Source organism: Vipera ursinii (genome assembly GCF_947247035.1).
Source record: "Vipera ursinii genome assembly, chromosome: 1".
NCBI lineage: Eukaryota > Metazoa > Chordata > Lepidosauria > Squamata > Viperidae > Vipera > Vipera ursinii.
In genome coordinates this window covers 251,267,507-251,292,873 of record NC_139512.1, presented here as the reverse complement: position 1 = coordinate 251,292,873, position 25,367 = coordinate 251,267,507, and the positions used below count along the sequence as shown (strand labels likewise).

The following is a 25,367-nucleotide window of genomic DNA, read 5'->3' as shown; positions in this document are numbered from 1 at the left end:
AAAAAATTAGCTACTGGTTCTGCTGAAGTGGTGCGAACTGACTGAATCCCACCACGGCATACTACATAGTAAAAAAAAAAAAAAACTTTATACAATTATGAAATCCTGAACCAGGCCAACCTCCTGTTTAAAAAGGAATATTGCAGATGACAGAGCACAACTGCCTTTTAGTCTATTCTTGGCACCTGACTAGAAACCAGGAGATTATGAATTTCAGTTCTGCCTTGGGCATGAAAGCCAGTTGGGTAACTTTGGCCCAGTCCTTCATGTTAGTCCATGAAGCTCAGTCGGTCAATTCTTGATCCAAACACTCATCCGAAAATTGAGCGCCCTTGCCTGCCTTTGTGGCCGAAGTGGTGGAAAAACACCACCACAAAAAACAACAACAACAAAAAAAACCTGGGATTGCTGCAGCATTCCACTGCAAGCGTAGAAAGGGGGCAAACCGAGCCCGACTTCATAGTTAATGACAGTTTATTTTGCTAACCCAATTTTCCGGCTTCACTAGTCACACCAAAGCTTAAACCACAGGGGCTGGTTTGTGTAAGTAACACCCGCAGCTAACATGTAGTAAAGTACTGGGTGGATCAGGGACGGCGCGAGCCCAGCCTCGATGCAAACCCACGCACACGGCAAAGCATAACCCGGTGCAACCTGTCCAAACAGCTTCTTTCGCCTTTGGGCCGTTTGCGGGGCTCTCCTTCGCCCTTGGCTGGGCAAATTCCTTCCCCGGCCGAGGCAGAGAGAAAGAGAGAGAGAGAGAGAGAGAGAGCTAAGCCTGGCTGGTGGCTTGCTGTAGGGGGAGCCATGCGGCGGCTTGAGTCTCCTCGCCTCGCTTCTCTTGCCATTTGCCGGAGGTGGAAACTCCTCGTTGGGGATGGGAGGGATCTAGCGGCTGTGGAGAGCTTGCACGCCTTGTCTCCGGCTGAAGAAGCGCGGCGCTTTCCTCTGCCCTGATCCGCCTGGGTCCACCTCTTCCTTCTTCCCGCCCCTTTGCAATCCCCACCGCCGAGGCGCTTGTCGGCTTCTCCTGCTTTCCCTCAACAGCATGCAGGTTTTCCAGTATCCCGAGGTGTTTCGCGACGAGACCTCCGTGAGTACCGGCACTTCCTTTCTTTTGCCCGGTTTTCTCTCATCTGAGCCTCTCTCCCGCTCCCCGCTTCCTGCTCTTCGGCTCTCTCTCTCTCTCTCTCTCTCTCGCTCTCTCTCTCTCTCTCTCTCTCTCTCTTCCTCAATTTAAGACCACAATTGAGCCCCAAATTTATGTTGCTAAGTGAGAAATTTATGAAGAGAGCTTTGCCCCATTTTACGACTTCGATTCAGTGAATTGCTTCATATTTGTTAGGTGAACCACCAGCGCAGTTGTTGAATTACTAACACAGTTGTCAAATGAATCTTGTTTTTCCCCCCATTGACCCTGCTTGTCAGAAGGTTGCTTGTCCCAGAATCACATGGTCCTGGGACCCTGCAAGTGTCACAAATGTGAGTCGGTTGTCAAGCATCCGAATGTAAATCACGTGACCATAGGGCAGGGGTCTTCAAACTTGGCCCTTTTATGACTTGTGGACTTCAAGTCCCAGAATTCCTCAGCCAGGCATCCCCACCGCCGAGGCGCTGGCTGAGGAATTCTGGGAGTTGAAGTCCACAAGTCATAAAAGGGCCAAGTTTGAAGACCCCTGCCATAGGGGATAATGCAGTGGTCATGAGTGTGAAAAATGGTTCATCAGTCACTATTTTCAGTGCCGTTGTGACTTCAAGTGGTCACTAAGTGAACTGTTGTAAGTTGGGGACTATCTGTAGTTCAAAACCGTCTGCCCCCTCCGCATTTGGATACTTGAGATCTTAAAAGAACAATTTACATTTGACCAACACCCAGGCCAGTTGTGCACTTCAATAGACACCTAGATCAATTGTACACTTGAACAAACACCTAGACCAGTTGTGCAATCCTATAAAGGTTTCTGAGTTTTGGGGGACAGGGATATTTAGATAGTAGGGTCTCTATATTCTCTGGCCACACTGATTACTGAAAGCAACTAGTGCTTACTTTGATCTGGTTACTTGTTTATTGTAATTTGGAGACTGCTTATATGGGGGGGAGGTGAATTCTGTGCATGAACTTGGAAGTTTAGTGTTGGTGTATTTTCGCCAAACCCAAGCTTAAAATTAACACAAAACCTGTTATTCAAGTAGAGAAACGTGTGTGCCAAATTAGATGGCAACTATAACCTTGGGGTTGTTACTAACAAGTGGGTTGATTTGCTTGAGGCTGTTCCTCAGGTACTTTTTCTGCAATGTGTTAGTTCTCTCTACATCATGACATACTAAGTGTAAGTGAAGATGGCAGACATTGTTTTCCAGCAGAGAGACAAATCTACACTATCTTTTGTTTCCTCCTCACAACAGATGTATTCAAGGTTGATCCCTATTGGCACCTCTGTGTAAGTTTCATGGGTGAATTCTTAATTGAAAGCTGAAAAATTAAATTTGAGAATGGGGGAAATGGACAGCTTTTTGCACCTGAGCAGGTGAGGTTAATACTAATGTATTAACCTCTGTGTTCCTGAGCGGATCTCTAACGTTTGTAATGTGACAAAAGAAATTCTGCATGAGTAACATATCCCAAGCATTAAATAAACTCTATTCTGATAAAGTGGTTGAAATAGCTTTGGAGCTTCCTCTTTCTGGTATGTTGTGAAACTATCTTTTTTTCTTCTTATGCTTTTTATACCATCTGACATGGAAGTAAATCTATTCATGCTTTAAAAATAAATTTTATATCTTCATTTTATTAACTAATGATTGGCAAAACTTCAGCTATTGGTCTTAGTTGACCCTCTCATTCATTCATTCTGTGTTGACCCATTCATTCATTCATTCATTCATTCATTCATTCATTCATTCATTCAAAGCCATACAATATTCATATCTATGTAATATCAGGCCTATAACCAGGCCTTTACAAATGATTTGAAATAGCTGTTGATACCCCAATAATTTTAGAGATATGCAAGTTTGACACCACAAGGAAAGTCATTGGTTTCTTGAATCTATCCTCATCAGGACCTCCCTTTTCCAAGTTATCTAATTTGCTTTGCTTATTTTCTGGGATAAAGTTCTAATAGCTTCTTTGGTGCCAGTTGCATTTTTAAAGAGGGGGATGATTGTGCTAAATATGGGATGGGATGACAATTTGAAGAAGCCTGTTTAAACAAGAAGTTGGCCTAGCCTTTACTTCTAGTTTCTGGCAACCCCTCCTCCCCACCCATTGTGGCAATGGGTTTGTTTAATGACTGCGGATATGCTTAGTGACCATGGTGATTCACTTAATGTTTGCTGCAAAAAATGTTGTAAAAAGAGGTTGGTCACGTGATGATCTGCTTAATGACCAGCATGACTTACAGCCGTAATGCTGGGCTTAATTGCAATCATAAGTCAAGGACTACCTATAGTGATCATAGGTTCTCAAGGTGAGAACAGAAATCTTGGTTGTCTTTTTTTGTTAATACGCTAGTATTAACCTCACAAATCAATTAATAAACAACATTGGATCTCTGGTACCCAGCTCTTTATCTCCACCCCGAACCAAGCCAGTGATGCCCTCGACGTGATGTCCCGTTGCCTGGAAGCGGTACGGATTTGGATGGGGAAGAACAGGCTCCAGCTCAACCCGGCCAAGACTGAGTGGCTTTACGTACCGGCATCTCGACTTGTCCAAGAGGTTCCATCTTTGGTTATGGGAGGAGAGGTGTTGCCTCCCGTTGATAGGGCACGCAATTTAGGCGTCCTCCTGGACTCACGACTCAGTTTGGAAGATCATATTGGAGTCGTGGCCAGGGGGGCATTCGCCCAGGTTCGCCTGGTGCGCCAGTTGCGCCCCTATCTGGACCGAGATGCCCTACGTACGGTCACCCATACACTCGTTACCTCTCGGATAGATTACTGCAATGCTCTCTACATGGGGCTGCCCTTGAAGACCACCCGGAGGCTTCAGCTGGTGCAGAATGCGGCCGTGCGGGTAGTGATGGGAGCATCCTGATACTCCCATATTACACCCCTCCTGCGTGAGCTGCATTGGTTACCAGTTGTCTTCCAGGCGAGATTTAAGGTGCTGGTACTTACCTTTAAAGCCCTACATGGCTTAGGCCCGGGATACTTGCAGGACCGTCTGCTACCAGGGACGACTTCCCATCGCCCAGTGCGCTCACACAGAGAGGGCCTCCTCAGGGTGCCGTCGGCTGGCGACCCCCAGGGGGAGGGCCTTCTCTGTGGGAGCACCAGCCCTTTGGAACCAACTTCCCCTTGAGCTTCGGATGGCCCCGGACCTCCGGTCCTTTCGCCGCGACCTCAAAACTTTTCTCTTCCATCAGGCTGACCTGGATTGATGATGGGTTTTTAAATATGTTTTAATTTTTAACTGTAGTTAATTTATTTTGGGGCTGTTATTTAATTCTTTTTTAATTTTTGTATTGTTGTTTTTATTGTTGTAAGCCGCCCTGAGTCCTTCGGGAGATAGGGCGGCATATAAGTCCCAAAAATAAATAAATAAATAAATAAATAAGTTGCTGAATGTATATGTGAGTTTGTGTCTGTGTGCAGATATACTAAGTGTCTGCGATTCAGTGCTGACTAATGTAAATGTGTTTTCCATTGAACTACATAGGCTTCCTTTCTGAATAAAATTGCTCTCAATTGAGTAGGAAAGACTGCAATCTGGTGTACCCATTGTCAGGAGACCAGCAGGTTATCTTCAATAAAGAGATGATAAGCAGAGAAAGGATAGAACCACTGATGTCATGGAAATGAATTCCAAGTCTTTGTAATTAGGTTTATTCTCTGGTCAAACAATTACTTTCACTGAGAGATCATCTTGATAAAGAGACCTGAATTCCATTGCTGAATATGTGCTAATCCTGTTTTTCTTCTTTTGGGATTACTGTGAAGGATGGCATATTCAGTCCTTCAGAAGGATGTAAATGACTTATGTAGTCTAACTTTAAATGCAAGCCAGCGAACCTGCCAGCCAGCTCTCTGCCATAATAAACTGGATTTCAGAGTATCTATTGATTGAGTGCATATGTATTCATTGTACCATTTTTTTTTAAGGAAACAATGTTATGGGGAAACAGAAAAAGAGTTAAAACTGTAATCTCTCCCCAAAAAAGTAAAGATATAAAATAAAGTCGGGGGGGAGGGGGAGAGAGAAAAACAAAGAGGCCTAGCTAAAACTACATCATCTCCTTTCGTGATATCACTTGAGGTATTTCGATGGTTGCAAGCAATCCTTGCCTACTATGTGCTCATGCACTGCTTCATACATTATTCTTTCTCACCAATCTCTTTTTCAGAATCTCATCAAGCATGATTTTCTCCAATTTCTTCTTCATCCATTCACTCTTTCTTCATATATTTGTTTCTCAATTTTGTATTTATTCGCTGAATATGACCTCAATATACAGTGCATTCGGAAAGTATTCAGACCTCTTTCACTTTTGTCAATTTTGTTATGCTGCAGCCTGATTCTACAGTTGTTGAAATTCATTTTTTTCTCATTAATCTACACTCAGTACCCCATAATGAGAAAGTGAAAACAGAATTTTAGAAATGTGTGTAAATTTATTAAAAAGAAAAAAACTGAAATATCACATTGGCATAAATATTCAGACCCTTCAACTCAATACTTTGTTGAAGCACCTTTGGCAGCAGTTACAGCCCTGAGTCTTTTGGGGCATGGTGCGACAAGCTTTGCACACCTGGATCGGGAGATTTTCTGCCGTTCTTCCTTGCAAATCCTCTCAAGCTCAGTCAGGTTGGATGGCGACTGTTGGTGGACAGCCATTTTCAAATCCCTCCAGAGATGTTCAATAGAGTTCAAGTCAGGGTTCTGGCTGGGCCACTCTAGGACATTCACAGAGTTGTCCCTAAGCCACTCCTGTATTGTCTTGGCTGTTTTGCTTAGGATCGTTGGCATGTTAGAAAGTGAACCTTTGGCCCAGTCTGAGATCCTGAGCGCTGTAGAACAGGTTTTCATTGAGGATATTCCTGTACTTTGCTCCATTCAGCTTTCCATCAACCCTGACCAGTCTCCCAGTCCCTACTGCTGAAAAACACCCCCAAAGCATGATGCTGCCACCACCAGGTGATGAGTGGTGCCTAGTTTCCTCCAGGCATAATGTTTAGAATTGAGGTCAAACCGTTCAATCTTGGTTTCATCAAACCACAGAATCTTGTTCCTCATAGTCTGAGTGTCCTTCGGGTGCTTTTTTGCAAATTCCAAGCGGGCTTTCATGTGTTTGGCTGTGAGGAGAGGCTTCCGTTTAGCCACTCTGCCATAAAGCCCAGATCGGTGGAAAGCTGCAGTGATGGTTGTCCTTCTAGAACTCTTCCCGATGTCCACCTAGGATCTCTGGAGCTCGGTCACAGTGACCATCAGGTTCTTGGTCACCTGCTTGTCTTTATTTATTCATTTATTTTTATTATGGCTGCCCACTCCAAGAGATTTTACTTATTTTTGTTTTCCCCAGCCAAACACTTCTCACTTCCATATAAGAAACAAGCATGCATTTTTCCACACCCAGATTTACTTTTTTTGACAAACATTCCTTGTAGCAAACTACATGCAACTCAATATTAGCATTGGCACCATTTAAAACTTCTCTGACCATTCTCCAGCCAATATACAGGTAAATCTTGCTTTAGTCTTTTGCCATTTTTCCTATGGAATACAACTATCTGCCTCAGTGTATTAGTTCCCAGTCCATAATCCTTGTTGCATCATACTGCCTATCTATCTCTTGGTGCAAATGATTTGGGTTTTCATCCAACACAATACTATAAAATAAAAGTAAATTCATATCTCCAAGCAACATACATCCAACATCATTGGAAGCATTCCTTATTCATTTATCCATAAATAGACCAACAATAAGGGGAAAAATCACACATCCTTTATTTTCTCCCTGCTCAATATTGAATGATTAGTGAAGGAATCTATTTTTTTCTCATGCATGCTTTGCTTTCATTATATAATGTTCTTGCCACTTTCAGCAACCAACTCGGGATTTGCATAAAATATATAGTTCAAAATGACTGAATTTATTATACACTTTTTCTAAATCAACAAATGTATAATAAATTACTTTTTTTACATTTGTGTGGGTCTTAGTGACTAGCTGAAGAGCAAAAATCTGGTCCATACACACCGACTGGCATAAAGCTGCAGCAGCACTTCACAAATTTTGTTTATTGTCATTTTTCATTCACTTCTGGTTAAAATTCTGTCAATAATCTTTCAGACATATCTAACACCTTGTAGCTTTTGCACTCTCTCTTGCTACTTTTCCATTTGAAAGAATGCGGTCATCATTTCCCTGTACAGTAAGGCACAGTTGAAGTCTTCAGACATATTTTGAACAAGTCTCACCATCATTTCCTAGATGAACCCCATCTATATTTTAATATATCCATAGTTGAGCAAAACTGCCGTATTTCAACATTTTCATAGCATTTATGACTTCCTTTTCATTTTTTTCTGGGATGCTTACATTGAGAACAGTTTCAATTCAATGTAATTTCAATTCCACAACATATCACCACTATTTTCACACAGATCTTTAAAATACTCCCCCCCCCAGTTTTCCCACATTTAAGTTTCATCCTAAACCATTTCATCAGTTTTATTGTTAATTCAATTCTGTCTGCTAGAGTCTCCCTGCATAGCCAGCCCTCTTTATCCACTTCCGAGACAGCTCCTAATTTCTATAGAAATTGTTCCTCATTTTCTTTTCCTATTTTAATGTCAACCTTTCCTTGCTCTCTTTGATTACATTTTTGTTATTTCTGTCTATATATATATCTTACATGATACGTTTAATCAGTGTTGGAGGAAAAATTCTCATCTACAGCTTCTTTCACTTCCTGCACCAAGCTTTTTTTTTTCAATTCATGTTTTCTCATTTCATTTGAGAAATTGTAATTTCCTGCCTGTTTTTACACTATTGAAAATAATATACATTTTCAGTACGATATATCCACCTCAAAATACAATGCAGTTTTAATTAGATTAGTTGAATAGATAGGACTACAATCTAAATGTCATATACTGTATGTACAATTAAACATGGAACCAGTGCTATCTCTGAATAGACTTGTGAACATGCTGTTGAAATACCGTTCCCAAGGCATGGATATAATTTTTTCTCTAGGCATTCAGATCTTGCACTCAGGAACTAGCATCAAACAGTGAAAATAAGGTTTAGATAAGCTGCTTTTATTGCAGACAACAACAGAGATCAGCTATTGCAGGGTCTAGGAATTAAGTTGTATTTATATCCAAGCATGGGTTTAAATCCTACCTTTACTTCTTCCTTATTTGGTGATGGATTTTATTTAAATTCTGAACTTGGTTATAGAATGCGTGAGGTCTATCTAGTCTCAGTGACTTGCCAGCTTCAGCATTCTTACCTAAAGGTAAAGGTAAAGGTTCCCCCGCACATGCGTGCTAGTTGTTTCCAACTCTAGGGGCCGGTGCTCATCTCCGTTTCAAAGCCGAAGAGCCAGCGCTTGTCCGAGGACGTCTCCATGGTCATGTGGCCGGCATGACTAGATGCCAAAGGCGCACGGAGCGCTGTTACCTTCCCACCGTAGTGGTCCCAATTTTTCTACTTGCATTTTTATGTGCTCTCGAACTGCTAGGTTGGCAGAAGTTGGGATGAGTAACAGGCGCTCACTCTGTTACACGGCACTCGGGATTCGACCTGCCAAAGTGCCGACCTTCTGATCGACAAGCTCAGCGTCCTAACCCACTTACCTACCTTGGTTAAAAAGGGAGTGTGAATAAGAAACATGTATTTCCTCTCCATTTCTTTAGAAATGTGCAATTTTGTGATGCTACTGATCCATTATAATAAATACCGTACATATCTATGCGTTATTTATTAGTAGTAATAAATTACTAAAATAAATTATATCCACTGTACACTAGTATCAGAGTCTGCAAGGTACTTTCTTGCAATGATGTTGTAGCTTTTTATTGAAAAGTCTTTATTGAAATTTTACACAGAACAAGTTATATAAATGGAATTCCTATTACAATTTAGGCAACTTACTATTAGAACATTGCTAGCCTTTTGGTTTCTATGTGTGTGAACTGATGTTGATCCTATGAAAAATTGGTTATATTCCTGGCCACTGAAATCAGTAGGATTAAGAATCTTAAACTATAGAATCATGCAATTAAAGTAATAAATAATTCTATCTTTTGATAATAGGCATGTCAGCACATCCGAAGTCAGTATTTCATATGGAGAACATAGTCGCTGTTAGGCAGGTGGAGAAAGAAGTCCCTGCATGTAGCCAGCCATCTTATTGAATGCAGGAATTGCAAAAGTTATATCTTTGGTAATAAAACATAATGACCTATATTTTTGGTGGACATCCATCCTGTATGTCATTTCTTCCTATCACTGTGCAGTTGAGACAGATGGCATTATATCCACACATTTCTGTGATAGGGTTACAAATGGCTATATGTGATCCTTAATATTGGACCTCAAGTTATAATTAATTGTTTAATCAATTCTTTGGAAGAAGCTATTGCTTTGCAATCAGATAAAATTATTTACCTTCTCCACCTGCATTAATTGCTTTCCAGAAAAATATTTTTTTTTAATTCTGTATAAGAAATTCTAATATTAGAGAACTGTGTTTTTTTAACCTATCTCTGTTTGTTTTTTTAAAGGTAGATGACTATCATGGCTGCAAGATACATGATCCTTATAATTGGCTTGAAGATCCTGACAGTGAACAAACAAAAGTAAGCATGAACAATAACTTTGGACATCTGGAAGTTCTACGTAAACCAAAGCAATGTGTGTTTTCTATATCAAAAGCCATTTCAAAAGGTATTCTAGTCCAATCACCTTCTCAAGCAGGAGACCCCTATACCAGGGGTAGGCAGCCTTGGCCCTTTTATGACTCGTGGACTTCTAACTCCCAGAATTCCTGAGTCAGCATGGCTGGCTCAGGAATTCTGGGAGTTGAAGTCCACGAGTCATAAAAGAGCCAAGGTTGCCTACTCTAGTCCTATACCATTTCAGACAAATGGCTGTCCAGTCTCTTCTTAAAAACCTCCAGTGATAAAGCACCCACAACTTCTGGAGGCAAGCTGTTCCACTGGTTAATTTTTCTCACAGTCAGGAAGTTTCTCCTTAATTCCAGGTTGCTTCTCTCCTTGATTAAATCTCCAATTTATTGTATGAAGGACCTCCCCTGTCAGGAATTGAAGGTACACACTACTTGAAGACTGATAAAAGAAATGGGAAGAACAAGCTAAATAATACACTGTTTGAGTTTCTTACAAAGCCCAGTCAATATGATCAGTGGAAAGAATGGCAGAAATAGAATCCAAAATATGCGGAAGTCACTAAATTGCCTAGTTGCTGGATGTGGTTCCTTTTCTTTTCCTTTCTAGTATTTGCTGAAATAACAAAAGAAGGAAGATTTCAATTTTACACTTGCCTTTTCTTTCCCAGTTGGCTGCTTTTCATTAAAGAAGCACCAAGCAGTGTTTCTTTTCCCATATACATGTCTAGTTTCACCTTTAAACTAGCATCCAGCACAACTTCATTTGTTACTAGACCCTTTTAAACTCAGTGAGTCTTCTCAGTAAATATTCATAGGACTCCGCTTGGAAACTCCATTGGATGCAACAAAACTTACTTTGAAATGAATTAGGCTGTCCAAAAATTAATACCGTACATGGTTTTGCTGTCTTCATCTTCTATATTTTTTCCTCTATAAAGAACACCTGGGTGAGATGATGCACGAAGCTTTATATGTATACCTCTCTTCACAAAACCAGTAATTAATTTTTGTATTAAAAGCACTCTACGTTGCAATTAAAGTGAATTAAATTTCTCTTCTTACACAAATATGCTTAACATAGGTCAAGTATGTTGCAGCTGTTAAAGTTCAATAAAAAAGGTATAATAAAGCTATTTGAACTCATATTTGTATTATGTCCTGTTCCAGGTTAGACATAATGTATGCAGAGAGAAAAGTAGTTTGCAAGAAGCTTTACATAAGATTAAACAAATACAAGCAGTGGTAGGCAGTGGGTGTGTACAAGTGCACACATGATACAGAAAAAGCCCCCAATACATGGAGAGTTTGCATGCAATTCCTTTCAAGTGGCCAGAATCAAATGCAGCAGGTGGAGGTATAATCAGGTTGTAGTCCTAAGGTCTAAGTGCCATAGGAAAATTGGCAGATGACCCATGATCAGAACTGCAGAGTTTCAGGATATCAAAGAATTCTAGGTTCAAGTGTAGAGCAGGGGTAGGCAACCTTGGCTCTTTTATGAGTCGTGGACTTCAACTCCCAGAATTCCTGAGCCAGCACAGCTCAGGAATTTTGGGAGTTGAAGTCCATGACTCATAAAAGAGCCAAGGTTGCCTACCCCTGGTATAGAGTCAAGAGGTAGGTGAGGCTTGTGGTGGCTCTTACGTACACATAGTCCTCACTTAATGATTGTAATTGGGACTGGAATTTTTTACTGCTAAGTGATGCATTCAGTATATCTCCAACAGTGAGAAAGGCAGCATATAGATTTAATAAATAAATAAAGTGTGACATCACATGACCACCCTACTCAGCAACAGAAATTCCAGACTTTCAGTTGCTTTTCTTAAGTGAATCATCACAAATTCTTAGTTGAAGATATCACATAGACACCATTTGTGACCTCCTTCTGGTTTCCCATAAAGTTAGTTTGTTGGAACCCTGCAAAGACCACAGTTGGTGATTATGTGACTGTGGGATGCTGCATTGCTATAATTGTAGCACGGACGCTCATGCGAACATTGCAACGGATGTAAGTATGAGGAGTACAAGTAGCTATCACTTGTTCAGCACCCTTGTCAGTTCGAAAGGTTGCTGAATGAGTGATTGTTAAGCGAGGACCACCCCTGGAGTCAACCCACTGAAGACTAGGAATGCTCTTGCATCATTGTTCTGCTCATTGCAGCACATGGCACGTTCACACCTGGGTGGATACCCAGCTCCTGTTCTCAATCCTCTGAGTGCAGGTGCAGCTGCTACTGATGGCTGCTAGTCATATCATACTCAGGTGCTTGCATGCTCACAACTTCCTTGGGCTAAACCTGTCTGGCACTGCCAAAGCAGGCTCTTTGGTGTCAGCATTTTCTGAGTCAGGGCTGGCTTCAACCTATTAAGTTAATAATACCACTTAACACTAATTTGCTCACTCTGGGTGTGTTGATCAGCACACCCAGAAAATATAAAAGTAAATATATAAATGTAAAAATACAACCTCTTTCAAATAAAAATATGCTTGGAGTCCTTTCATTGAGCCCCTTGGTGTTGTATGGTGTGGCACTTGAAAAAGGAACAAAATGTAGAATTGTCAGTGAAAAATAATGGGATAGTTTTTGCAATGGTCTATTCATCTTACAGCAAAAAACAGTGCCACCTTATTTTTATGCTGGAAAAAAAGCATGATAGATAATGAGAAAACTGGGTAAGTTGTTCCTGTGTACAAAAAACTAGGTGACCAATTTAGTTTGGGTATTTAGTTTGGATACTATTAGGATACTATTATGACTAGTGGAGAATGTTTGCTTTTTGATAACCTGAAATACTGTCTTCCTCAAATAATGGATGAGTTGCATTCTATTCTAGTTTTGAAGTGAAATTATACACAATCGGCACATAAAATTTCTTTCGCTATTCAAATTGACGTATATGCTTGTCTAATTGGATATATTGTGTTACTTTTTCCTTAGGCATTTGTAGAAGCCCAAAATAAAATAACGGTGCCCTTCCTTGAACAATGCAGTGTCCGAGGGTTATTTAAAGAGCGAATGACTGAACTATATGACTATCCCAAGTATAGTTGTCACTTCAAGAAAGGGAAAAGGTATGTCAAGACTATAGGTCAGCAAGCAATTGATTTGATTCATAGTCAGAATTGTTGCTGTAATGCTGAGGATTGTGGTTGAAGTGACATATGTTCACTGAGTCTCAATATAGTAATACCGTGTTCCCCAAAAATAAGACCTGGTCTTTTTTTTTTCCTCCAAAAGTGGCGCCAAGTCTTAGTTTCGGGGGGGATGTCTTTTCTACTCACCGACAGCCCCGCTCAGCCGACCCACTTCTTCTGCGGCGTTCCCCGGCCAGCATATCGCAGTCAGAGGCCTTTTCAGAAGGCCTCTGCAGCTAAGAACTGAGCTATGGATTCAATTCATAGCTCTGTTGTTGGCTGCAGAGGCCTTCCGAAAAGGCCTCTGACTGTGAAATGCAGGCTGGGGGAGGCCACAGAAGAATTGGGCTGGCAAACAGAGGCAGGCTGCAATGGTAAGTGGATGCGGGGTGGGTGGGGCAGCCCCACCCCTCCAATCCCGCTCTAGCTTGATTTTTAGCCATGCGCCTTGCCCCAAAACTAGAGGTTGTTTTGGAGGTAGGGCTTATATTAGGCCCACCCCCAAAAATCAAGCTAGAGCTTATTTTCGGGATAGGTCTTACTTACGGGAAAACACAGTAGTTATATCTATGGTGTGCTTGCTTTTGAAATTATTTACTGGGATAATGTTGTCATCTAGATTTGGCTGTATTTAAAATTAAGAACAGCATCACATGTGTCTTCTAGGTATTTTCACTTTTATAATTCTGGACTTCAGAACCAACGAGTATTATATGTGCAAGATTCTTTGGATACTGATGGCAGAGTGTTTCTTGATCCTAATAAGCTTTCAGATGATGGCACTGTGGCTTTACGAGGTTGGTATAACAGGTTTTCTGGAATGCTTCAGTTGGGACATTTGTGAAAGTTCATCTCCTTTGAGTTACGAATAAAGTTGTCACAAATCACAACACATACGTCTGTGGACAATCTCAAAAATGTAACTTCTGTGCATCTGAAGAACATCCAGCTTTGAGAACTTTTATCTGTTGCTTATGTATTAATGAAATAGTGTAGGTTTTAACTATGATTGTTAAGAATTCTGAGACTTGTATTACCAACACATCTGGAGAGACACCAACTTCGAAAAATTTAAACAGAACAATGATCTAAAAGAAAATATCACTCATACAATGTGTAAATAACTTGCAGGTTTTGCATTCAGTGAAGATGGTGAATATTTTGCATATGGCTTGAGTTCCAGTGGATCAGACTGGGTGACGATTAAATTTATGAAGGTGGACAGTGCTGAAGAACTTCCAGACATCTTGGAAATGGTAAAATTCAGTTGTATGGCTTGGACGCACGATGGCAGAGGCATGTTCTACAATTCCTACCCCAAAAGCGATGGCAAAAGTGATGGTGAGTGGCAGGCATTAAAATTTTTATTGGATTTGAGCTTCACCTTCAGCATCTGTGTCCTGTATCTCAGGGGTTCCCAAACCCCGGGCCACAGACTGGTACCGGTCCGTGGCTTGGTAGGAACCGGTCCGTGCAGCTAGAGGTGGGGGGCGGGTGAGTGAGCAAAGCTTCATAGGTATTTGCAGCCACTCCCCAGTGCTAGCCTTAGCTCCATCTCAGATCATCAGACATTAGACTCTCATAGGAGCATGAATCCTTCTGTAAATTGCACATGTAAGGGATCTAGGTTGCACACACACACACACACACGTACACACAGTCTGTGGAAAAATTGTCTTCCATGAAACCAGTCCCTGGTGCCAAAACCTTTGGGGACCTCTGTTGTATCTAGTTCAAGACAAGTTTCTGAACTTTAGGGGTAACCTGCAGAGCCTGCTGCCTCCCTTCTTCCCTGGTCTGTCTTCTCTTCCAGTGCTTGCTTTCTTTCTTTCTTTCTTTCTTTCTTTCTTTCTTTCTTTCTTTCTTTCTTTCTTTCTTTCTTTCTTTCTTTATTTTCTATACCGCCCTTCTCCCGAAGGACTCAGGGTGGTGTACAGGGCAATAAAAATACAATAAAAATACAATATACAAAAGTTAAAAAATCAGATTAAATAAAACTAGCCTATTACAATAAATAATTAAAAATTACTAATTAAAATACCCCAAACCCATTAGACCAGGCCGGCCTGTTCAAATAAATAGGTTTTCAGATCACGGTGGAAAGAGCGAAGGTCGGGAGCCATCCAGAGCTCAACCGGTAATTGATTCCAAAGGGCTGGCTCACCCACAGAGAATGCTCTCCCCCTGGGGGCCGCCAGCCGGCACTCTCTGACCGGCGGCACCCTGAGGAGGCCCTCTCTGTGGGAGCGCACAGGACGAAGGGAAGTTGATGCCGGCAGCAGGTGCTCCCGTAAGTAATCCGGACCCATGCCATTTAGGGCTTTATAGGTAATCACCTATAAATCACCTTAGATTCCTTGGCTCCTGTGGTTTTTCATTCTGACTGAATATTTGCTAACACATTCCTGAAACCACTGAGGTTTTAAGTTACAACCAAAATGATGTTTCACTTCCCTAACAAGTAAATACATAAGTATAAGAAATATGGCAACTCACCTTTAAGTCAAGCAAATAATGTGAAGATATTATACTTAGGTAGTGATATAATTATATAATGATGTAATTATTCTTGTAGACCACAGAAAAGCTTTTGGCACGTAGGGCTGGTATTTCTGGTAATTATTATGAATTACATACATTTGTTACCTTTCAGGTTAAACAGCTTTTACTCTGTAGGAGTTGCAAATTCTTATCACTGATGCTTTTGAAGGATAATCTGCATACATGTAATCAAATATGCTGTTTCCCCCAGGGACTGAAACATCAACCAATCTGCACCAGAAACTATACTATCACGTCCTGGGAACTGACCAGTCGAAAGATGTTTTATGTGCCGAATTTCCTCATGAACCAAAATGGATGGGTGGAGTTGAGGTATGACGTAGTCTTTTAACAATTTATTTAGAATATTGGTAGATGATAAAGTAAAATAAACTGTGTTTAGAGACCCAGCTATTGAGGGTCTGTTTCATCTTTCTCTTGTATTAGTCAAATATGATATGAATAATTCTTTGTTATAAGAGCTGGATGGGAGGTCATTAGTATATACACCATTTTGATAGATTCTATATATTTTTCCTGCAACTGCCAAGCACCAGGATCTGGATAGTTCTTAACAGCAATGCACTATCTATAGTCAACCCTCCCAAAATTGTACATGTTAACATTTTATTCTTGCTACATCCTATTGATGCAAGAATTCCTGGTGGCCTTAACCGACTCCTCAGATGTTTAGTGCAATACTATAGGTAAAATGAACTGTTAGTTTCAGAAGACTAACGTGAAGGCTTGGCCAAAAAAACTCTTTAAGAAGCTGACTTTATGACTTGGTTAAGAGGTCTGCATCAATTCCTTCAAAAATCACATTCAGTATTGAGAATAATCACAAACTTTATTTTATCAAGTTAGCATAATTCTTTTAGTATAATTATAGAATCTAGAGGTCCATTTTTTAAAAAAGCGAAATTGTGTTTTCTAATGAAGCTGTACAAAAGCATCTTATTGCAGCAACTGGATTGTAATGACTTTCCAGGAGAAGACAACCTCATAAATCCTTGATATTGTTGGACCGCAAGTTCCACCATGTCTTATTTTGCTAAATATATTAAATGTGATGTAATAACAGGAGCTTGCCCAGCAAGGTATATATTTATGTGAATGAATTAATAACTTTTGATTATGTATATCTGCAGCAGGTGGTTCCTATGCTTGCAGCCTTAACTGTTAATTAAAGGCACTTGCTTTGCCTTCTGTCAGACCTGATTATTTGTTCTATTCCTGACAAATTTTGACTACCAATATTGGAAAAATGATTGCTAATTCCACATAAGATGTGTGATGTTAAACACACCCTTAAGACGTTTGAAAACCTTTGCATATTGTGTATAAGATGAGAATAAACATTGAAATGGATGCCCATATTAATTGAAATAAATAAATAACACACTAGATGTAAAAGGGAAAACCAACAGAACTATGGATAAATATTATGAATTTAATAAGCATCAGGCTAGAAACCTGGAAACCATACATTTTAGTCCCATCTTGATCTAGTCATTTTGTCTTAGCCCTAGTGAGTGGGCAGTGGCAAACCACTTCTGGAAAACCCTGCCAAGAAAAATGTAGGGACTTGCCCAAGCAGTCTTGGAATCAGGCTCATTTGAAAAGAAGAGGGGGGAAAAATAACATTGCATTTCAGTAATCTCTCCTTCTTTCCAGTCTGTGCCTTTTAGATTCCCATGAAACGTAATGTTTTTTTATGTAAAATGAAAGCTTTAAAGCCATAGTTAGTTGTGAACCTCATTGAATGACCCTGTGACTGTCACTGCTTTATGTATCAGCCAGGCCATATTTTGGCTTAACATGCTCCATGATGCTAACCATCATTCCTTAGCTTAGTTAGCCTAACTTCCAGGATTCTTATAGGATAGAAAGAGATTATGTTTAGGAAGAGCCACATTCATTGTCTTGATTTCCTTATAGGAAAGAATAAAATACCCAACACTTACCTTTTGTAATGCCTTTCTGTTTTAAAAAAGTTTACAAAAAAGGGCAAAGATTCCTGAACAGCTATTGGCTTAGCAGCTGGGAGCACCAGAACAATCATGTTTAACTTCAGAAGTTAAGCAGTCAGAAGTTGAATGGAGGACTACAGTATTGGAATTCCAAACGATCTGACTAGATTGGAAAATAGAAAAGAACATCCTGGAACAAGACTTTGTCAAACTATTTATGCTGCAGTCAACAAAACTATGATTAGGTGTTCATGAAGATCAGCCCAGCTGATCTTGACTTACATTTTTAACCAACCTTTTCCTCATTTATAGCAGTTCTAGCTAGAAGCAAATGTATTTGATTGGAAATAGGAATGAGTTTGAGATACTTCCCAGAAGGTAGCGCTAGAAAATGATATGAATCAAGTGAAGGTGATTTTAAATGGACTTGTCTTATATATGCTATTGTTATAGAGAAAATCAACTTATTGGGCAAATATAATATATAAAATTGGAATAATTAGATTAGTCTATAAATATTTCTTCCTCTACCCTGGTCCTTTTTCAAGTAACTCAAGAAAAGCATCCAACTTTCAATGAGTGTGTTTTTCTTAGACGTTTTTATTGTAAAACCCTTATTTCTTTATCTAGAAGCACTTATTGTAAAGCGCAAAGGAATAGCTTGGGTGGATCTTTCTTTTAAATACAGTAGCCCAAGACAGAGCTAATGTAATGAAATTATAAAACACTTACAAACAGTGGTGGTTGAAATCTCGAGGATGGCATTGTACAGTAACGATACGTTAGATTTTCATGAATGTTTTGAATTCTGAAGAGTAAAAACAGACAGACTGGTTATCTCCTCAGGCAGTCTTCCAGAAGAGGAAATAGAACAGTTGTGCTGGAACGTAAAACCTCACACATGCGTTCTTGGACCAGTTGAATTGTAGCACTGTCAAGATAACAGGATGAATGAGAAATCACCCTAAAGAAGGCATGGAAACTAGACAGGATAGCAGCAGATAAAGGAGGTAGTCAGGATCAGTGGACCAAAATGCTTGGAAGGAAACCAAGTATTGGGAAAATTAAGACTTGAGGAAAACAAGATATGAAATATGTATTATTAATATTTATAGGCTAACTCTATTTCACTCTCTGGGTAGAGAATAATTAAAACCAACTTAATATTACATTTTTTTAAAAAACTAAATAGCAGATCAAAATCCTCGTTCTGGTCTTACGTTCCACTAAAGAACAATGGTCTTAAGCCCCTTTCAAAATGCCAGAAGACCAGGTGCCAAGTATATTTCTACGTGGAAGATGTTTCACAGAACAATGGCTGTGACAAAAAAGTCCTGACTTCTGATCTACACTTAGGGCTGGAATTTTTAGCAAGCCCTCTTTAGATGATTGGATAAACCCTATCATATTTAGTAGGACTCTGCACACAGGGCTGTTTGTTTGGCACCTTAATTGTGGTATAGGCTTAAACAAAGAAAATGGGACAGTACTAAGCTTCCTTTGTTTGATCTCAAAACAATGCTAAGCAGGATTAGCTGTAGTTAGTATTTTGATGGAAAATCAATAGAAAAATCCCAGTGTCCTATTTTCCCTCAGTGTTTTTAATTTTAAAAAAATCTTATTTTCTAGAATAGGCCTAGTTTGGAAATTTGAATCTGTCTTGGAAGAAGGGGAAGAGCATTTTAATGAAAAGAACCCTGCAAATCAATAGAATAATTTTGTCTAACCTGGTGCCTGTTATGTACAGAACACTCAGCTCAGTGGTGGGATTCAACCAGTTCGCACCACTTCGGCAGAACTGGTAGCTAATTTTTTGTTGCCCAGGCCCAGAATGGACTTCCGGAAGCAGCATCCACACAGAGAACCGGTTGTTCACATATCTGAATCCCACCACTGACTCAGCTGCTATCCTCTCTACCTGCATTTCAGAATATATAGAGAGCTGTACTTAGAAGGCATTGATGTTGTGATGAGTTCATAGATCTCTGATCCCTAAATCTTGATTTGTCTCCCTCTTGATTCAGGATGATGGAATATCTTGAGGTTCGTTTTTGAGCCTATACCTTATCATCACAGATTTTGCAAAAGGACCCTATTTGCTAATTCCCTGTTTCTTTGCTTCCTCTTGGCATTCAGTGGTGCTTAAAAGTTTGTAAGCCCTTTTTTAATTTTAAATAATTCTGTATAAAAATGATGTAAAGCACAATCTCTTCTCTAAGAGAAGTTTATCTAAAACTAGATAAACTGACCAGAGTCATTCTGTGAGGGAGATGGGCCACTACTAAATATGATATGTTAAATAAATAAATAGAACCAAATGAGTTACAAATATTACATAATAAATAAATAAAACCCATTAAACAAATGAGTCATAAATGTTACATATATTCATTTATTTGCTGGGGGAAATGGTTTAAAACAAAGGGGCTCACAAACTTTTAAGCAACACTTAGACGTGTGTTGATGACAATAGAAAGGAACTTCATTAAAAATGTATCTGGGTTACGAATTTTATAACTTTGGCAGAATATATGTAGCAAGTTAGAAATAGGGAACCTTTTATTTCCATTTAAAATTTGGCTCTGAAGACTGAAGGATGTTAAATAATGCCCTGGTATTACTGGTGGGGAAAGACTGAATATTTCAGCCTACTTTTGTTTTAACTCTTTTTTAAAAAATAATAATAAAAAACAAACCCTGTGCAGTTGGAAATTAATACAGGTAGTCCTCGACTACCTGAGCCCCAAATTTCTATTGCTAAGCAGGATAGTTGTTGAATGAATTTTGCCCCATTTTACAGTCTGTCTTGCCACAATCCTTAAGTAAAATTAGAAACATGGTTGTAATGTGAATCTGGCTTCCTCATTGACCTTGCTTGTCAGAAGGTCACAAGTGGTGATCACATGACCCCGGGATGCTGCGGTCGTCATAAATATGACCCCAGTTGCCAAGCGTCCAAATGGCCCATGTGACCAAGGGCACGCTGCAATGGTCATATATGTAAAAAATGGTTGTAAGCCACTTTTTTCAGTGCCATTGTAACTTCGAACGGTCACTAAATGAAAGGTGGTAAGTCAAGGACTACCTGTAATGTGCAGGAAACTTTTGGCAATGCATTCTTGGGAGGACTGCAAAAATGCATCCCATAAATGAAAGTTTTCCAAACCCCATAGGGGGGAGGGGGGAAATGCAAGAATGTGGGACAAATACCGTTGCTTTTCACTTATTCAAATAAGTGAAGTGGAGGAGGGTATCTGCTAAAGCAGGGGTCCCCAACCCCCGATCCATGGACCAGTACCGGGCCATGGCATGCCAGCAACCGGGCCACACAAACGAGCAAAGCCCCATCCACAGGATGCAGGCAACACACAAAACCACACCTCCTCTGGTCCATAGAAAAGCCTCTCTCCACGTAACTGGTCCCTGGTGACCAAAAGGTTGGGGACCTCTGTGCTAAAGCATGTGTGCATGTGGGCCAATAATGCTCATTCTTTCTTTATCTCACATGAAAAATATCTCCAGATGGGTTTTTCCACATAGAATCAACAACGTTTTCTCTTGATGCTCTTAAATTCCTTAGTACTCTCAAATGAATTGATGAAAAGTTGTCGTAGCGATAAAAAAAGACTTAATTGTCACTCCACCTGTATTATACATTGCAGAATTATATTAAGAGGTGGTTTTGGGAATCACATTAAGCAAACTGTTATCAACTCTTCCCCAGTCTAGCAGGGAACAATGAGGAATATGCTACAGGGACCCTTGAACAAAAGTGAAATGTTTCAAAGACCAATTTTGCTTTGATAAACTGAAGGCACTGTGAGCTTAGAATAAATATTCAGTATGAACTTTACATTGGGGATATTAGATGCTTTCGGTGCTTTTAAAAATACTTGCGGAAGGATCCAAGTTCAGATTAGAAATTCTGGAGAGCCCAAGGCCACACAGGGACAGGAATGACATACTGCATATTATTAATAATAATAATAAAGTTGGAAGGGACCTTGGAGGTTATCTAGTCCAACCCACTACTCAGGCAGGAAACCCTATACCATATCAGACAAATGGCTGTCCAGTCTCTTCTTAAAAACTTCTAGTGTTGGAGCATTCACATCTTCTGGAGGCAGGTTGTTCCACTGGTTAATTGTTCTAACTGTCAGGAAGTTTCTCCTTAGTTCTAGGTTGCTTCTCTCCTTGACTAGTTTCCATCCGTTGCTTCTTGTCCTGCTTTCAGGTCCTTTGGAGAATAGCTTGACTCCCAATCATATTACACATGATTAATTTATTGAAGAGATAGCAACTGAGTTCACACAGCACACCAACACAAATTCAGATAAACCACATTTTGGCTTAATGTCATGTGAACTCAGCCAGTCGATTTTGCTAGATTAGCTGAAATAATGGTTTTAGTGTATTTCTTCTAGCTCTCACTAGAGTCTATTTGCTACTTCGAGGCATATTTTATTCAGAGAGATAGAGTCTCATGTGGCATTGACTTCTGCAAATTAAATTGGATGTTGCCAGTTCTAATATCCATTCCCTCTGCAAGTGACATTTGTTGTCAAGTATTTGTCCCAGGGCTCCAGTAAATGTTGCAACCTTCTGACACAGAACATTATCAAAGACAGGTATCGTGTTTTGACTTGTTCTTATGTCTGAAACTAGCTAGTGCTTCCAAGACCTTTTTGTTTATTATTATTATTATTTGCTGCTGGTATTTTTTTCTATTATTGACATTGCTTTAATTTTGGTGATGCTTAGGTATCTGATGACGGGCAATATGCTTTGCTTTCTATACGGGAGGGATGTGATCCAGTGAACCGATTGTGGTACTGTAAACTACTGAAGGAATCAAGTAATATAACAGGTAAGATCACTCCTTTTTACATTCGTCAAACCTTTGCTTGATTGCTTGAATCGGTATAAATGTAACTGACCTATAGCAACCAATTATTATATTGCAAATCAGCATTCAAGACATATTAATAACATCTTAATAACATAATTATATCTTCGTCCTTTATGTAGTAGGAATTAGAAGTAATAGACAAAGTCCATTTGCTGTTTCACTCATCCATAATGCCAATGTTATGTACTGTATGCAAAAGATCCCTTTCGCATTGAATGGACAATCAGATATAACCTCTTCCTCCAATCAGGCTATTAATTTGGGTTTCCTGTACAGGTAGGCCTGAACTTAGCACCACAACTGAGCCCAAAATTTATGTTGCTAAGTGAGAAATTTGTTAAGTGAGTTTTGCCCCATTTTACGACTTTTCTTGCCACATTTGTTAAGTGAATCACTGCAGTTCTTAAATTAGCAACATGGTTGTTAAGTGAATCTGGCTTCCCCACTGACTTTGCTCATCAGAAAGTTGCAAACGGGGATCATGTGACCCCCTCCTGGGCACTGCAACTGTCATAAATGTGAGTCAGTTGTCAAGTATCCAGATGTAAATCACATGACCATGGGGATGCTGCAACGGTCGTAAGTGTGAAAATGGGCCACAAGTCACTTTTTTCACTGCCGTTGTAATTTTGAGCAGTCACTAAATGCATTGTTGTAAATTGAGGACTATGGTCAAAATTTAAGAAACAGTTTATCTCTCATTTCTTTTCCTTTTTTAACCAGTAATAAGCTATGTTCTTGAAAATGGGATAGCAGTGGGAAATTTCTTTTGTTGTACATGTCCCACCAAATCAAGACTGATGTGATGCCCGGCACTGTGAAAGAAAAAAAATGTTCTTAGTTGACTACAACTGTGTAGGAAAATCCACACATCTACAATCATAATGCTTTCAAATGAGTTGTGATTCCAAAATTGAATTTTAATCTGGATTTAAAAGATAAAAATACTATATTTACTTTCTCATCATAGAAATTACCTGTTGTCTATTCATGGTGGTAGCATATAGAAAAAGCCTTTTCCCCGATGACCTTCAAATATCTGTTGGAATGCAGCTTCCTTTTTCAGGCAGCATGTTGGCTGGAGATAATGGAAGAATTGCTTCGTAATTATTATTGCACTGTACTCTGCCATTTCATCTTGTGAACTTAGTTACATTCTTTATCGAACTGATAAAACCACATGGCGAAAAGTGCAATTTGCAGACTAATATTGAAAAGATAGACACAGTCCGTTGGTGTATAATGTATGATATATGACCATCGAGCCTTAATTACATACTAGCAGTTTGGGAAGATTAATTTGCTTTCATTCCGAGTATAGTACCAACCTTAACAAATAAACTTCACAAGGGAAACAAGTGGGAAGAGGATGTAGCATAATATTCTTGTCACTTCTCAAGCTGTCTGTTTTTGAAATAGGGCTTTAAAACTCAGGCTAAACATAAGGTTCATTTCTACGTGTCATGCATTTGATTGCTTGCTAGGAAAATGGGCTCTCAAGTTTTAATTTATTTGTCCTCTTTACAGTCTTTTCCGTCTGGTGTGAAGCTGTATTCTCAAGAGTCTGAAAATCTTAGTCTTGCCTGTTGTGCATGCAAACTTTGTAGGGTATCTCTTTTTTTTCTTCTGGTTTTTTTTTCAAATTAAAAGAATATAATCTTACAAGGTTTTTTGGATAAAAATTTGGTGGAATATGCAGAAGATTTTTAAGCAAAGGATAAAGTTTTGTCCGCAACTCTTCTTGTTGGGAATAATTACGGATGCTACGGTTGTGGACACTAAGTTGATGTTAAATTTAATTACGGCAGCAAGACTTTTGATAGGTCAGTATTGGAAGAAAGAGGAACTGCCGACCATAGAAGAGTGGACTTTAAAGGTCTCCGACCTGGCAGAGATGGCGAAGATTTCGGCTTATTTGAAAGATCACTCGCAAGAACGTTATATTATGGAATGGAGAAAATGGATTGAGTTTATCCAGAACAAGTATAGGGTTAAGAAGTTTCATGTAGCATTTGAATAAGTCTTCTTTCTTTTTTTCTTTTTCTATTTTAGTTTTTCTATATATATTTAATATTACTAAGGTTTGTCTTATCCTATATAAGCTAGAGAGTGATGGACTCTAGAGTCTATGGTTGTTAGTATATGGTTGTTTATGATTGTTTTTTTTATATATACCTTGTATTTAGCTCTGGGAAGTCGGGGGGGAGGGGGGAGGGGGGAGAGGTAGGGGGGGAGGGAGAAGGGAGGGGGAGGGGGGATTGTTAAAGATAAATTGTATGTTAAAACTTTTCAATAAAAAAAATAGTATAATCTTAATAGGAAGTCATGTGGCTTGGTGGACTGTGGCGAAGGAGTAGAACAGCTTAGTCATCTTTTTGTAATATTTGAATAAAAAAAATCATAGAATAAGCTGTATTATAATGTTAGTCCTTAAATTGTGGAGGTTTATAGTATCATTAGATACTAAAATGCAACAAAGGATAATATCAAAATATTTGGTGCATTAATGAAGTAAAATAGCTATAATGGTTTATTCATCAGGTTCCAACGAATCTTTAGTGCTGCTGTGCAGAATCTAGTTACGTGCACTAAGACTATGATCTGTTCATCTCTAAGCAGCCACTGAAGATAAATGCTGTCGGAACGGCCAGGATAGCTATTAATTGTCAGAAGAGCTCTTAAAGCAAAATTAATCTTACAGTATATAATTTATGACTTATATTTATATAACTTAATAACTTATATTTTACAAAGTAATTGCACGTTACTAATCTTAGTCTTCCATGGCAATAAATGTCTTTCAAAACCTATCATTTGGACTAAAGAAGATTTTCTTAGGACATTATTTCAAAAAAATTATATCAGTTGAAGTAAAAAGCCTGACAGGTGATACAGGGAGTGTTTGGGGGCATATTGGTGCCCATATTGCTGCCTGTAAAGTATA

The 25,367-nt window shown here is 39.4% G+C and overlaps 1 protein-coding gene across 1 annotated transcript in view; it reads left to right on the top strand.

Moving 5' to 3' along the window:
* The first annotated feature begins 909 nt into the window (after window positions 1–909).
* The window catches only part of PREP (prolyl endopeptidase), a 66,004-nt gene continuing 41,546 nt past the window's right edge, over window positions 910–25,367 (top strand). Inside the window, exons 1-7 of the mRNA XM_083356054.1 lie at window positions 910–1,093; window positions 9,740–9,814; window positions 12,804–12,937; window positions 13,667–13,797; window positions 14,132–14,341; window positions 15,753–15,874; window positions 22,276–22,381. Coding sequence (XP_083212180.1) covers window positions 1,049–1,093; window positions 9,740–9,814; window positions 12,804–12,937; window positions 13,667–13,797; window positions 14,132–14,341; window positions 15,753–15,874; window positions 22,276–22,381 — 823 coding nt within the window. The 5' untranslated portion in view covers window positions 910–1,048. The remainder of the gene's footprint in view (window positions 1,094–9,739; window positions 9,815–12,803; window positions 12,938–13,666; window positions 13,798–14,131; window positions 14,342–15,752; window positions 15,875–22,275; window positions 22,382–25,367) is intronic.